The 15,454-nt window shown below is 55.9% G+C and overlaps 1 protein-coding gene across 1 annotated transcript in view; it reads right to left on the bottom strand.

Annotated features, from left to right (window-relative positions):
• ANO1 (anoctamin 1) overlaps positions 1-15,454 on the bottom strand; it is a 194,185-nt gene that overhangs the window by 101,942 nt on the left and 76,789 nt on the right. Inside the window, exon 2 of the mRNA XM_037734002.1 lies at positions 9,640-9,812. Within this exon, the coding sequence (XP_037589930.1) occupies positions 9,640-9,812 (173 nt within the window). The remainder of the gene's footprint in view (positions 1-9,639; positions 9,813-15,454) is intronic.

Genomic DNA, 15,454 nt, shown 5'->3' with positions numbered 1-15,454 from the left:
TCACTCAGTCACTCACTCAGTCAGTCACTCAGTCAGTCACTCAGTCACTCACTCACTGACTCACTGACTCACTCACTTGTTCAACAGACAGTCCCTGAGCCTCATCCACAGGCCAGGCGCCATCCTAGGGCTGAGATACACCTGGGACCACAGCAGCAGACACTGCCTTCAGGGAGCTGAGCTTCAAGAAGGAGGTATTCACTGCTAAACATTCACCAGGGTGCCAAGTCATACACTGGTCCCCCAGAAGACCTCCTGGTGTACGGAACTAGAGCAGGCTGGGTGTCAGGAACCTCCCTGGCTGCTGGCAAAAAACTATGGTAGGCCGGGAGAGGTGGCTCATGCCTGTAGTCACAGCCCTTTGGGAGGCTGAGTTGGGCGGATCACAAGGTAAGAAGTTCGAGACCAGCTTGGCCTATATGGTGAAATCCACACTTCTACTAAAAATACAAAAATTAGCTGGGAGTGGTGGTGGGCACCTGTAACCCCAGCTACTTGGGAGGCTGAGGCAGAATTGTAAGAGTAAGACTCTCTCTCTCAAAAAAAAAGCTATGGTAGGGGGTGGTTAATGGTTACCAAAAAAATGAGAAGAAATAAGACCTGATAAGATCTAGTATTTGATAGTACAACGGGGGAACTCTAATCAATCATAATTTAATTGTGCATGGGCAGATAACTAAATGAGAGTAACTGGATTCTTTGTAACACACAGCATAAATGCTTGAGGTGAGAGATACCCAATTTTCCATGATGTCATTATTATGTATTGCATACCCGTACCCAGATATCTCATGTACCCCACAAATACATACACCCACTATGTATCCGCCAAAATTAAAAATTAACAAGCAAACAAAAAAATCCCCCAACAAGATCAAAAGCTACCAAGTGAATGAGGGTTCCCCACACGCACTGAGGCAGAGCTGAGCTCAGGTTTTGTGAGTGCAAACCTCAATCTCTGATGGCCAGTGTCAGGGGCAGTGCCACGTCAACGTGGCCACAGGGCCATTAACTAGTTGTGTGTCCAGAGGTGAGGCTTTCGTGTCTTAGTCTGGGCTCTCCCCCAGTAGAGCCTGAGTAGAGCCAGGGGTGCTAGTGTTTTACTGGGGAGGTGATCTCAAGGTGCCAGAGGAGGCAGACGGGGAGGGAGGCTGGCAGAGGTGGGGTAAGGAGCAGCCACTGCTACATGCAGCTAGGCTCCATCCTGCTGGGGACCTTTGGAGTGACCGTGAAGGGCACACCCTAGAGCCAGTACCCAGAGGGTAAGGAAGCTGGGCAACCATGTACCCGCTCTGGCCCCTTCTTGGCTGGGGGTCACTCCTGGGGTGTTCGTTCCTCTGCATGAGCACCTTCCCCACATGTGGCCTTCAGCAGCGCCTGCACGGGCGGACGCCTTTGGGAGCAGAGGAGAACAAGCCACTGGTATGGATGGGCACTGCTGGGGGGTGCCCTGGGGTGACCAAGGGGGCGGGGTTAAGGCTCCTACAGGGCCTGCCTGCCACAGTTTCCTTATTTGTGGGGGTCACAGGGGATAGTAATGTGGAGGGGTCGGGTTTAAAACCCAGATATTCCCACAGTGGTAATGTGGTGCAGCCATTGCAAAAGCCAAGCCTGCGCTGCTGGGATTCCCGAGGGATTTCGCTGGTTGTCAAGACAGACAGGCCAATCAGAACGGTCCACAGAGCTGTGCCTCCCTGGAGCTGGCCGCCTGGTTTCCACCCTAGGTTCCTGTGTCTATGCGTGGACACTGCCTACAGCACTGTCAGTCCCTGAGGGGCATCATCTGAGGAGAGGGCCTCCCTGATGGAGCGCAGGGATGGCGTGCTGCACCAGGCAGGGCCCGAGCCCCCTTGGCCTTTGGTCAGCTGCACTCACGCCTTGCTGGCCTGGACGGTCTCCCCACGTGGTCACCTGGATCCCCTGTGCGGCTTCCGGCTGCACCATGGCTCTAGGTGGCTGAGCATTGGTCAGGAAAAGGAGCAGGCAGAAACCCTCATTCAAGGGGGTGGGCTGTATACAACCCAAAGTGCATCAGGGTGTAACCCCTCACCAAACTGTCAGCACTGCGTGGGGGGACAGGGGAGGGGAGGCCTCAGGCGGAGCTGTCCTCTTTAGTTGCAGGGGAAGGAGAGAGGAGGCTCTGGGCTGGGGCTGCTGGCTGGGCCCAGCCCCACCTTTCATAGGTGTTGATGGCAAGGGTCTAGACTCCTCTGCCCCTGGTTAGGGGACAGGTGGGGCCGTGCCCCCGGCCCCTTGGCCTCTCTGGCTCTAGGGTGCCTCTCCTGGAAACAGCATTGCTCATGGGAGGGCCCAGTCAGCATCGGGTGCCAGCAGGAGGCTGACTTCTCTTTACAGTAACACAGGGCCCCGCTGTTCTGGTGGCTCTCAGGAGGACCTGGAGGCAGCATGAATGCCCCGCCCAGAATGCCCTCTGTGACCAAGTTTGAGGGTTCTAAGGGGCCAGGACCACACCCAAGTGGGCGGGTGGCTTGGGAGGACTCAGGGGGCAGGGTGGGGGAGGGCTGGCTTTTGAGGGCAGTGGGTTCCTGTGCCCAGCCCCGTGAAGGACGGGGTTCATGGAAGACCCCAGTGTCACATGTCTGCAGCCAGCATGGGGGTGCGGGGTCTGTACTCCTCCTGCGGGATAAGCACGAAAGAGCTGTTCTTCTCAGTGTGCCGAGGAGGAAACTGAGGGCTGGCAGGGCAGGAGAGCCCCGGGTTACAGAGCAGGAGGGAGGCTGAGCTCAGCCTCAAGTCCCGTCTGCACGCCCAGGATGCGGGCCCCCTTAGGAGCAGTGACTCAGGGTGACACTGTTTCTCAGCCCGCGTATGTCATCTCGCTTTGTCCCCAGAAGCTGACCCTCTGAGGGGAGCATTATAGTTAGGTCTCTTTGACCTGGAGGAAACTGAGGCTCCCGTGGGTGAGCTGCCCAACTCAGGGGCCCTGAGTACCAGACTCTTGCTGGCTGATGCCAGTGCAGGGCTCTGCCTCTGGTGCAGAGGGGCACGTGGAGAGGGCAGCCAGCTAGCAGGCCTGCTTCTGTCCCAGCCTGGGGCAGTGGCGAAGCAGGACCGGTACACACAGCAGGTAAGCACAGGCTGGTGGGGAGGTGTGGGTGACACCAGGCCACAGGTATGTCTGGGACAGTGTGGGACAGCAGGTGAGGCTGGCCCAGGACAGGGCAGTGGCTTCGTGGCAGGCCCCGTAGTCAGCCAGACCCGGCTCTGTGTCCAGGCTTGGCCCCTCTCCAGCTGCAAGGCCTGGGGGAGGTTCTGGACCCTCTGAGCCCCAGGGTGGGTTTCTGCTAAATGGGGAGTGGCTGGGAGGCTTCACTGAGGGGATGGTGGTCTCTGCGAAGCTCAGCGCCGCCCTGGCCAGAACGATCTGGGATGGACGCTCCATGTAATTCTGGGGCCAGGCGCCTGGGGGCCATCCCCTTCACCCCGACTGCCAGCCAACGGCAGACTCGCATTCCCCTCAACATCTCAGGGAGGTCAGACGAGGGCAGGGCCACAGGGAGCTGGCAACTAAAGGTGCTTTTCTCTTCCCAGGGCTGAGCATGCAAAGGAGCCAGACCAGAAGCTGCTCTGGGAAGACACTAGCGAGGCACAGGGAATGAGCCAGCGCCCAGCAGGTGAACGCGGGTCTCCAGGGGTCGGGCGCACACCCGCCAGAGTCCCAGGCATGCCCAAGGGCTTGGGCTGTTCCCCCTCATCTCCTCCCCGTACCTCTTTCCCCAGCCTCCTCTCCCCCTCCCCCAGGCCTTCCCCAGCCCCTCCTCCTTGCCTTTGATACGCTCTCTCCACACACCCTTCATGTCCCTCTCAGCCCTTTGTAATTTGACCTGGTTTTCAGGGCACAGGGCAAATCCCGCATCCTCTGGGATCTGAAGGTGGCCAGCCCCTCTGGCTTCTGAAGGTCTCGGTGTGCTGGCACTGCCTCTGAGCCGTCTACCCACAAGCTCTTAACTTGCAAATCAGCCCCAACGCTGGACGGCAGGACCCCAGAGGCCTGGCCAGGGACTGTCTAGAGATGTGTTAGAACACAGCTCCAACCTGACCTCCACACACAGGGACTCAGAACCCGGTGGGGGCCCCATAAACGCCCCTGGTTGGCGGTGGTCACGGTGATAGCAAACAAATCCTTAGAGAGAGGGAGGAAATTCATGGGGATCCCTTCCAGCCAGAGAGCAGGGAAATTACACTAAGGAGTGGCCAAAACTTCTCTATCAAGGTGAAACAGGAAAGGTTACCAGGTTCAATATGAACCCCCACCATCTGTCCAATGGGGTTTCATCAAGGGATGCACCCACCCTCAGGGGCCTGACAGTCTTTGGGAGAACAGAAGCGTCACCTAACTTCCCGGCACGGTGGGGGAGAGACAGCATGGGGGCCTGATCAGGAGTGGCATCCTCCTACCTGCATTCAAAGACCAGCTCTGCCACTCACCAGCTGTGTCACCCCAGGCACACAGCTTCAGGTTCTGTCTCTCCGTATCCCTAAGACCTCCCTCATGTAATCTGACCTCCCTCATGGGGTTGCTGGAAGGACGAAGCCTGTTAGCGTATGTTGTAAAGCATCTGCAGCAGGGCCTAGCATCGAGGGAACCTTCAACAGAAGTTTGTTCTAATTTGGAATTGAGACACAGGCTCACATAAAGAACTAGGGGAGGACAGGGGAAAAATAATCTTGTGGCCAGAGTGGACCACAAGCGAAAGACGGTAGCAGTGCCAAATCCAGGCTTTAAAAAGTTACAGAAGGAGCTGGATGTGATGCTGGGACCAGCAGGAGGCAGGACCAAGCACAGGTGTGGGAGTCCCAGGGCCTGACTCTGTCACTGACTTGTGTGACCTTGGGTAAGTTGCTTTGTCTGTTTAGGTCTTAGTTTTGTAAAGTGTGGGCTCTCTCCCATCTAAAGGGCTGGGAGGGCCCCAGGGTCTGGAGAGCAATCCCGAGCTGGGCTTAGAGAGAGCTGGGAGGTGAACACACAGCAAGGGCCGGTGCGGTTGCCGCAGTGGCGTGTGACTTTGTGATGCCCTTCCACGGAGCAGTGGACGGGGGGCCTTTCTTGTGTAGAATGGGACAAAAAGGCAAAGATGTAATTGCAGCGGGAGGGACGTGGGTTGGACGTCACACGTAACTTCCCAGTCCGAAGGCCTGGGAAAGCTTCAGAACATTTATGTTTTTGTATTCTTAAGAAAGGGGCAAGCAATGCCTTGGTGCACCTTTGCTGAGGGCAGGTGGTTTCTTCCTCATCTTTTCTTTTTGGACGAAGTCTTGCTCAGTTGCCCAGGAATGCAGTGGTGTGATCTTGGCTGACTGCAACATTTACCTTCTGGGTTCAAACAATTCTTGTGCCTCAGCGTCCCGAGTAGCTGGGATTACAGGCACGCACCACCATGCCTGGTTAATGTTTGTAATTTTAGTAGAGATGGGGTTTCACCGTGTTGGCCAGGCTGGTCTTGAACTTCTGACCTCAGGTGCTCCAGCTGCCTTGGCCTCCCAAGGTGCAGGGATTAGAGGTGTGAGCCATACGCCCAGCCCTCTTATTCATCTTTTTGATGGTTGGCACTGAATATGCGGTTGCTGAATGAATGAATGAATGTGGGCATGTGTGAATGAACAGCATGGGTCTCGTTTACTGTGACTGGCTGTGGTCATCAGATCCAAGGATACAGAAGCTGAGACCCAGCCAGGCCAGCGACTTAAGCACCACAACTCCCCAACTCAGAGCCTCAGTTTTCTCATCTGTGAGATGCCGACAAAGCCATCTGGACTTAGGTCACAGGATTCTTGCAGGGATAAAATGTGATGGACGATCTGCTGGGTATGGTGGCTCCCGCCTGTAATCCCAGCACTTTGGGAGGCTGAGGCAGGAAGATCACGAGGTCAGGAGACTGACACCATTCTGGCCAACATGGTGAAACCTCATCTCTACTAAAAAGCAAAAAATTGCCTGTAATCCCAGCACTTTGGGAGGCCGAGGCGGGTGGATCACGAGGTCAAGAGATCGAGACCATCCTGGTCAACATGGTGAAACTCCGTCTCTACCAGAAATACAAAAAATTAGCTGGGCATGGTGGCGCGTGCCTGTAATCCCAGCTACTCAGGAGGCTGAGGCAGGAGAATTGCCTGAGCCCAGGAGGCGGAAGTTGTGGTGAGCCGAGATTGCGCCATTGCCGTCCAGCCTGGGTAACAAGAGCGAAACTCCGTCTCAAAAAAAAAAAACCCAAAATATTTGCCGGGCATGGTGGCACGCACCTGTAAACCCAACTAGTCAGGAGGCTGAGGCAGGGGAGTCGCTTGAACCCGGGAGGTGGAGATTGCAGTGATCCAGCTGGTGACAGAACAAGACTCCATCTCAAAAAAAAAAAAAAAATGATGGACGATCTGAAGGTATTTTGAGGACTCCCTCCTGCATAACTGGGGGAGGTACTCCTGGAAGGTGCCCCCCAAGGAAGATAGGAAAATGGTGGAAGCGAAATACTTCCCTTAGGCCACATGGGAAAATGTGAAGGAGAAAGGTTCCCTTCACAGCAGGAGTATCCTGGAAGTCCTGTCCCAGGCACCAGGACGGTGAGCGGGCAGCCTATATCTGGTCCATACCTGCTCTATGAACTCCTTCCTCAAACTCCAGGGAAAGGACAGAAGGGGGGAGGGACTCCTACAGCCACACCTTTAACACTGTGCTGGGACTCCAGGCATTGGGTTATTCAGCTCTTCTCTGGAGCTGGTGCTCCCGGAACTGAATTCATATCCATATGAAATGTCTTGATCACTCAAGGGAATCTACAAACTTCACTTTCTCTGAAAATGGGCTAAATGCAATCAGTGACTGGTAAAATTTCTTTTGGTTTTGAGATTCTTCCAATTACAGTTAAGAAGGGAACATCAGTTTTAAACTTCACTTGCTGTCTAAAACATTTTTAAAATGGGATCACTACGTATCAGTGTGTGACTATGGGGCGTGCTGCGTAATCTAGAAGCAGATCATCTCCAACAGCAGATAATCCAGGAAATACTGGGCAGACACTGGCAAATCAGGAACCTCAGGAGTGTCTGGGCTTGTTTGGGGCACACAGATCCCAGGCCACTGACAACCACCAGGTTCAAGGAAGAAAGTAGAAGCACTCAAATATCAACACAAAGAAGCAGAAACAAATTGCATCCAACCTGGCCTCTGGATTTCAAGTCATTTCTTCTTATATCTCACTGCACAGAAACAATGAAGTGATTTCTACCCTGGAACCTGGGAATGAGGAGAGGCAAAAGCCACAGGCTGGGAACCCCAGCCTGAATTGGATGAACTTATTCTGTGGTTGATTTATGCATGCATGAGTTGCACGCCTGAGAACGGGGTAGGGACTTTTGAAATGCGGCCCATGCCCTCTGGCCCTCGTGTGTACAGAGCCGCCTTCGCTGAGTGACTCAGGGTAATGACTGATCAACTGCTGTGGGCTTGTTGTGCCGGGGATGCCCTGGGAGGCTCTCCCTGCCATGCTGCCTGCCCTGCATCATCAGGCCTCAGCTCCAAGGCTGCAGCCTCCAGCCTGTCTGGCCATCCGCTGGCAGATGCTGCTCCCAGGCTCTGCCCCCTGCAGCGCGCGCCTCTGATTCAGCCTTCCAAGTTCACAAAACAAAGTATGGGCCATGGAAGTGCTGTGTGCAGCCTAAGAGTTGATGGTCTTATCTGGGCCCAGCGGCCTCTTTACAGACTTTGTGTCCTTCACCTGGGTCTGCAGGAGGCAGATAGTTTCTGGGCCTGGATGAGCCACAGGTCCTGGAACAAAAGCTCCAGAAACCAGGGGCTTTTCATTTAAGGCTCCATTTCTTATCGAGCATTCAATTCGCCAGCAAGTCCCGTCCAGGTCGCCCCCAGAGCATCCATTTCTCCACCACCCTGGCCACACTACCTTCCCCCAGCTCCTGGCTGGTATCCCAATTGTCCCGCTTTTGCATCTTTGCATATGCAATGTCTTTGAAAGACTCAGTCCCCACCCATCAGGTGTAGAATTAGCGCCTTCTACAGAATATTATTCTTCAGGCAGGCTTTCTGCAGCTCCCTGGTCTGTGTCCTGGGCCCCTCCTAACTGTCCTCCCAGCTGGTGGGTGACTTGGAGCTGGTCACCTGCCTTTCTGGGCTTCAGTTTCCTTACCGGTAATAATAGCACCTACCTCATATGTTGTGAGAATTGAATGAGCTAAGACACAGCAGGGACCCAGTGCTATGGCGTTGTCCCTGTCACTGCCCTTGGTAACGAGTAACGTTCACGTGGATAACGGGTAACGTTCCATCACCATTTGTTAAGTAAGCTCCAGATGGGTGGAGCCTTCCCTGTGGCATTCTCTGAGGGTACCCAGGGGCCAGCATAGCCTGGCATGTGGCTTTGATCAAATGGCAATCCCTGAACTCTTATGGCCAGTCATGAGTCATAGGTAGACCCCTCTCCAGAGACACCTCTGCCCAGTGCTCCTGGCAGCTCTGTGCAATCTCGATTCCTGAAAAGCCCCCCCCAATGCTATCCCCCTCCACTATGACCCGAGGGGTGCAAGGCCTGACTGACCAAGGCCAGAGTGCCTGCTGTCACTGGAACAGAGACCCAAAGCCAGAGCTTTGTCCCTGCTTCATCCCTGGCCTCTCTGTGTGCCCCAGGGACTAGGGGGACAGACCAGGGCCGTCCCCATCCTGATGGGAGCTGCGGTGCTGGGCCGGACACCCGGGGAGGGGCCTTGATGGGGCTGCAGGGGAAGGAAGGAGGAAGGAGATTCTGTCCTTAAGTCCCACAAAGCGCTGTTGAGAGCTCCCCTTACCCCAAGAGGAGCAAGCCAGTCCCAGCCCTGTCCTATCCTCTTCTGGAAAACTTTGTCCTTCAAGCCAAACCATTCCTGGGAGAATTCTGCCCCCCTCCCTAAAATGTAGGGATCCCTAGACTTCTGGGTCTGGCCCTAGGGAGGGTGGTGGGGATACTGGGGACCTCAGCATGGGGTCCCCAACTTACATGACTGGCTTCCTACCAGTGCCCCCACCTGAACCAGGCCTGGGCGCCAAGGGGAGACAGGGAAGAGGGTAGAAAGCAATCTCCAATGATTGGCATTCCAGTGCCAGGGTACCAGACCCAGCGCCCTGGGCACAATGTGCGTTTCTGGCAAGGTGGTGAAGCAGTGAGGCCTGGCAGCTACCATCATCCTGGAGTGGAGACCAACTTGGCCTTCACCCAAGACCCCCACCACCATCACTGCCCCAACGGGCACCCCTGGCAGACAGCCAGGAAGGGAAGGTCCCATCCAGGGCTCCAGCCGTGAGCTCTTGGTTGGGCTGTGAGCTCCAGCCCCGGACGAGACGTCTTTGGGGACTCAGAGCTCCGGAGCCAGGCCATGCCTGGGGGCTCGGCGCTGCGTTGGGCCGAGGGGCTGCCTCGCTCCAAACGCGCAGAGCGCAGGCTGGGCGCACGCACTTGACCGGGGCCGGCGCTCCCTTCCCGGGACGCACGTGCGCGGGTGGGCGCCGCGAACCCGGCGCAGAGGGTGCGGCCCGCGCCCCGGGGTCCCAGGAGGCCCCGTCGCCGCCGCCCGCTTCCCGCCCTCGCCGCGGCGCAGGTGCGCGGCCCTCCAGCCCCGGTCGCGGCCGCCCGCACTCACCGTGCCCTCGGACGGCAGGTAGCCGATGTCCTCGATGGCGCAGATGTTGATGATGTGGACGCTGCGGTCCTCGGCCGGGAGCGTCGAGTACTTCTCGTTGACCCTCATCGTGGCCGCCTGTGCTCGGGGACCGCCGGGCGGCGCGCCCTCCCCATCCACGGCCCCGGCGGCCTCTGCGGGCGGAGACGGCAGCGTTCGCGGCGCGCTCGCAGGGGGCCGGGCCTCCCCGCGCCCAGGCCCGCCGGGGACGTGGCCGGCCGCCTCCCGCTCCGCCCGCCGCCCTCGCCCGCCCGCCCGGCCCGCGCGCTCCGTGCGGGGTGCGCCTGAGCCTCGGGGCCGATCGCGCTGCCGCCCGGCTGCGGGTCCCGCGCCTGCTCAGGAACTTGCACTCCCGCCGCCGGCCTTTGCCTTCAAGATATAAGCGCTCTCCGCCCGCCTATGGCAGGGGCGGCGGCCGCGCGGGTCAGATTTTCCGTAGAAATTTAAACACAGGAAGAAAAAGGATTCCATTCCTGCGGGCCCCTCCGAGTTTTATTTTTATCCGGAGAAAGTGCCCCTTTGGATTTTTTTTTTTTTTTTTTTTTTTTTTTTTTTTTTTTTTTTTTTTTTTTTTTTTGAGGGTTTGCTTACCAGGTATGAAAAGGGGGGACTTTAAATAAAGTCCCCGAGTGGCAGGCGCTTCTGTGGCGGGTCACCTCCGCCTCCGGGGGAGTGAAGCTTCTGAGATTGGAGTCTGGAATGTTCTCCCTGCCCCTTTCCCTCCCCTCCACCCTGGCAAACTCCTGCTGTCTCTCACGGCTCACCACCTCCAGGGAACTCGCCTGGTTCCTGCCGACCCGCCCCCCACCCGCTGCCCGTGCTCCTGGGGTAGGCTTTTCTGGGGCTGTCATCTCTGGAGCCCACCGATGTTACCCGTGCCTCTCCCCACCCCATTAAGGAGCCCTTAGTGTTCTGCCCAGGTGCGTGCAGCCACCCTGATGCAGGGCATGCGTGTGTACCATCTCATTTAACCCTGCACCTGCAAGGTTGGAATGCGGGTCCTCATTTTGCAGAGGACACCCAGGCTTAGGAATGCCAAGGAACGGTCCCCATCCTCTGAGGCAGGGTGGTGCTCCTGCAGAGAGCTGTCCCCACTGCAGGGCGAGGCTGTCCTGCTTTCGGGAGGGAGGATGGTGGCTTTGATCGCTCACCCCCGGCCCCAGCAGGGGTCTGGCACACAGCAGATCTTCAAGTCTTCTTCCCCTAAGGAGAGTAAGGCAGGTCCCCAGGGGACAGCCACACTCTGGTTAAGCCCCAGGGGCCATGCTGGCAACCACATCCACTGGAAATAAAGTCTCCCTCTACCTCTCACAATCCTGTGAGTTCTTCATGGTGTGCATCAGATAGCACCTCTAGCAGGAAGTCCTCCTGGATTCTCACCCACTGCCTCTTCCCACTCAAATACATGGACCTTCCTTTCTACCCAAAGAACCTGCCTGAACCTCAACTAGCACTTCATTATTCCCCCTCATTTTACAGTGGGTTGTCTACCAGGTTCATACAACTGATGCTCAATAATTGCTTATTAAATGGCCATTTGGGAACATTCAAGGTCTACAGAAGTGATTAGGAAGTTGTCTTTCAAGGTCACGAGGTCATCAGCATGCCATGGCTCCAAGTGTGGAACCTGGAGTCAGCTAGGATGGGGTTGGGGAGAGGGGGTGGGGGCTCACTCCAGCTCTGGCACCTTCCAGCACTGTGACCTTGTGCCAGCCTCCTCCTGGGCCTCAGAGCCTCCCCCTTCTCATGGGAGTCTTGAGCGTGCCTGAAGCTGCCAGGCATGCAGCGGTCACTGCTGTCACTGCTACTGTCATCTTGTCATATCTTCCCTTTCCTGGTGCCTCAGTGAGACCCCCCCCCCCATTTAGGCACAAGTCTGTGACTTCCTTGAACTTGGGGTGGTGCAGGAAGGCTATTTGGTTCTCAGGCTGGTGGTGCCAACGGGTGCGGAGTGGTCCTAAAGGACTCTTCGTCTGCACCTTGGACAGTGAGAGAGGGTTTGGAGGAGGGCCCCAGGCTGGCCAGATCCACACCAGAAACAGTGCTCCATGGCCTCTGCCCCTAAGAGTTCAAGTGTCCAGCGCTGGGAAGAATTCCACAAAACATACAGAGGATTATGTAACTCCATCTGCTAATCCTTGTTGGTAAACAACCAGCATTGCATAACAGTAATGTACTGTCTTTCCAAATTTACGTTCGAGTGGCAAAGGACCTTCCGGAGCTCCACGAGGTGCAGTTTGCAGAAAAACAAAAAGAGTAAAAATCTACTTGACCAAATCTGATACACTGGTGTTCCCAAAGGTTTAGGAAGTGACACTTCTGGCTTGAGAGGGCTCTGGGCTTTGGGGGCTGCCGGGTGGAGGGCCATCTCCTAGGCAGGATGGCCACACCTTCTCCCCAGACAGCACCCCTTGTGGCTTTACCCAAGAAACAGTATTGAACCTCTGGTTTCTGTGATTTATGCTGTAGCCAGGCTCGAGGCATCTGCTTGCCTGTAAGACACCACCTCCTTTGCTATTTCCAGTATGTTTCCTTTTTTTTATCTCCAGTATCGCTGCATTTTAATTCCTCTCGCCCCTTTCCCAAGTCTTCTGAGGTGGATGGTGTAGACACGCACAGCAAGGGCAGAGGAAATGCAGCGTGGCCTCTGCATAGCAAGGGCCAGAGAAGATCAGCTCTGCCCCCAGGCCTCTCCTGGCCTCTGCCGGGGGTTCATGGGTCTAGGGATTTCAGGGACTGACACAAAGTAAAAGCAATCGTCCCTAAAATTGGAACGAGAAAAGAGAATTCCTGTGAGAGGTGGTATCTCCCAAGTCAGGACGAGTTTACAGGGTGCCTTTTGTTCCATAGGTGGTCCACTTCTCTAGTTCCCTGCCCCCGCCTGTGTCCCCTGGGTCACTTTGTTGGGAATCTCTCTCCCCTCTAGTCACTGATTGCTCACACGTGGGGCCACTCCATAAACGCTCACATTCATTTTTCTTTTTCTTTTTGTCTCAATGATTTTCATCACTAAAAACCCACGGGGACAGATTTTGCGGGCAGGACTAATTCCCCGCTCATGAATTAGTAAAAACCTGGTCTAACTCGTCCAGATGGTACATTTTGTGATGGGGAGCTCCGGGCTTCCCAGCTGGCCTGTGTGGCCCTTCAGTGTCATGTGATGGCATGCGCCAACTGATACAGGTGTCTTTGCTGACATTTTAATAGTCACCGGGGATGTAAATGTCAAGTGGCAAGGAGTGGAGGCCAACAAGCTGTCAGGAGGGTGGCCTCCCGGTAAGAGGCTGCACAGGGGAGCCCTTTCCAACTTGATTTTATTTCCATCCCATTGGCATCGCCCACAGGGAAGAACATCTCTGGGCACTGGCTGAGCTGCCGGCAACTCAGTGGGAGGTTGGACAAACCAAACTTTACAAAGGGAGCAGAACGAGGTGCCCCAAATCATGGAGATGCAGGGGCTGGTTACCAAAACCACAGACCAGAAACCCGTTAGCCACTGCACAGCCTTGGCATGCCTCGATTTCCTTTTTTGTAAAGTGAGGCATGACGTTTCTCCTTTTGGGTGGTGGGTGAGGGCCAAGAGGCCCAGCGCCTGGCCATGGTGAGTCCAGGCCAGGGAGGCAAAGACCTCTTCCTCTTCTTCTTCTTTTTTTTTTTTTTGAGATGGAGTCTCACTCTGTCGCCAGGCTGGAGTGCAGTGGTGCAATCTCGGCTCACTGCAACCTCCACCTTCCAAGTTCAAGCGATTCTCCTGCCTCAGCCTCCCAAGTAGCTGGGACTACAGCCTCTTCTAATACGGGGGCTCTACAGTGGAGGTATTGGGACCGTGGGTGTGCAGAGCTGGATCCTTCTCTGTGGCGGGGGCTGTCTGTGCGATGTAGGACATTTTGCAGCCACCCTAGTGACCTCTACCCACCCATGAGACCCCAGCAGCACCTTCTGCCTCTAACCCCAGTGTGACAACCAAAAATGTTTCTTGATGTTGTCAAATGTCCTCTGGGGACAAAGCCAGCCCCAGCTGAACACCACTGCTCTCAAGCTTGTCCGCGGCCCTCACCTGCCCTCTCACCTGGACCTGGGGGCCAGCTTCATGAGCCCCCGTTTCACAGGTGCGCACACCCGGACAGTTGACATATTTGGCTAAAGGTCAGGGAAGACACCCGGAGAGGTGACATACTTGGCTTTCATTCTAGTCTCCTGACCCCCACCCGCCAAACCAGAGCTCGCTCCGTGAATTCAATACGCATCCAGAATTAGGGAGGTAGCACAAAGGGGACTCGGTTTCTTTTTACAAAATAGAAACAGCCGGGTGCCCAGGTTGCCTCCGTTGGTGGAGGTGCTGGTACCCTCAAAGCCTGGGTGCATTGAGCCTGCCTTGCCCCTCGGTTGGCCCAGTACAAATCTCTGCATTCAGAGGGTTCTAATAAGTGCTGTTGACTCATGAATAGCCCAGGGGAGGGAAAGCAGCATGGAAGCAGTGAGCAGTCATGACTCAGGGCCATTGTGAGCGCCAGCGGCCACCCATCCCGATCCCACACCAGCCCCACGCTGCCGGGCAACCCGAGTAGGGCAGAAACAGAGGCCAAACAGGTAAATGATGTCACCTCCCAAAAGCAGCTTGGGCTGTAATTACCCCCGGGGAAGATGTGCCTGGGGAATTTACAGCCGAGATACAGCGGGCGGGCGGGAGACAGGCCACTGTCTTTTCCTTCCCTCGCATGATGTCAGCGCCGGAGCAGAGGCCGGCCAACCGCAGCTGGGCTCCGAAAGTGGCAGCCAAAGCTCTGACACTCGGCCAAAGCATGAAGGTCTGTTGGGGGGGGATTTTTTTCCCCTCCAACAGAATCCACGGGCATCCCGTTTCCATAGGAGGGTTTTCGGATTCTTAATGTGTTTTGTGAACCCAGGGCCTGCTTTCTGAGAATCCCAAGAGCTTTAAAGCACACCCGGGCAGCTGAGACCCTGGCCAGGCCATCTCCTCCTGGAAGCCTTTCTGGTTCAGCTCAGATGGCATTGCTCCCCTCTGCTCCTCCCACCTGTGGCTTCAGCCATTCAGGGTCCCTTCTGCCCACCATCTTCAGTTTTTCGGGCTTCATTTCTGCACTGTTTACTCTCCTTCCCATCCTGGGCACACTGTAGATTTTCCCCATTTATGTTTATTTAACAAGCAGCCGTGCAGTGCTCACTATGAGCCAGCACTGTGCTAAGCTCTTCCCAAGTGTTCAGTCGCAGTGTTAGGGTGATTATAGCCATCTGTAAGTGCGTTCACACAGGCATGCACTCCTGGATCCTTCACTGGGAGGTGTGGGGAGTAGTGTAGACGAAATCTTAAACAGCTGCCTCCTCCCTGGTGGCTCTGCAGGAGGCACAGCCTTCCTCCCCAGGATGATGGGTGCATTGGCATCAGACACCCTGCCGGTGGGGACAGCACCTGCCCACTAGGACAAACAGAGCCTCTAGCTGCCCACCACTGCTTCAGTTCTTCTTCCTGGGGTTTGAAAGAATAAAAGCTCCAGATTGCTGTCCGTTTCCTTTCACCAGCTTACTTCCCGAGAATAAGGAACTCCCACCTCACAGAAGTGCTGGCTTCAGTCTGAGCTTGTGCCACTCCAGAGGGACGAGGCTGACCTTTGCGGCTTCCTCTGAGCCCCCGTCCCGGACTGTATTTTCTCCCCAGACACGACGCAGCTTCTGATAGTGAAGGACAGGTCCTGGTCCTCCTGGCCTCTGGTCCGAGGCACTGAAGGTGACTTAAGGCCCCAAGGCGGAGGAGCTG

This window comes from Cebus imitator, unplaced genomic scaffold, assembly GCF_001604975.1.
Source record: "Cebus imitator isolate Cc_AM_T3 unplaced genomic scaffold, Cebus_imitator-1.0 Scaffold563, whole genome shotgun sequence".
Lineage (NCBI taxonomy): Eukaryota > Metazoa > Chordata > Mammalia > Primates > Cebidae > Cebus > Cebus imitator.
This window is presented reverse-complemented; position numbering and strand designations above follow the sequence as displayed.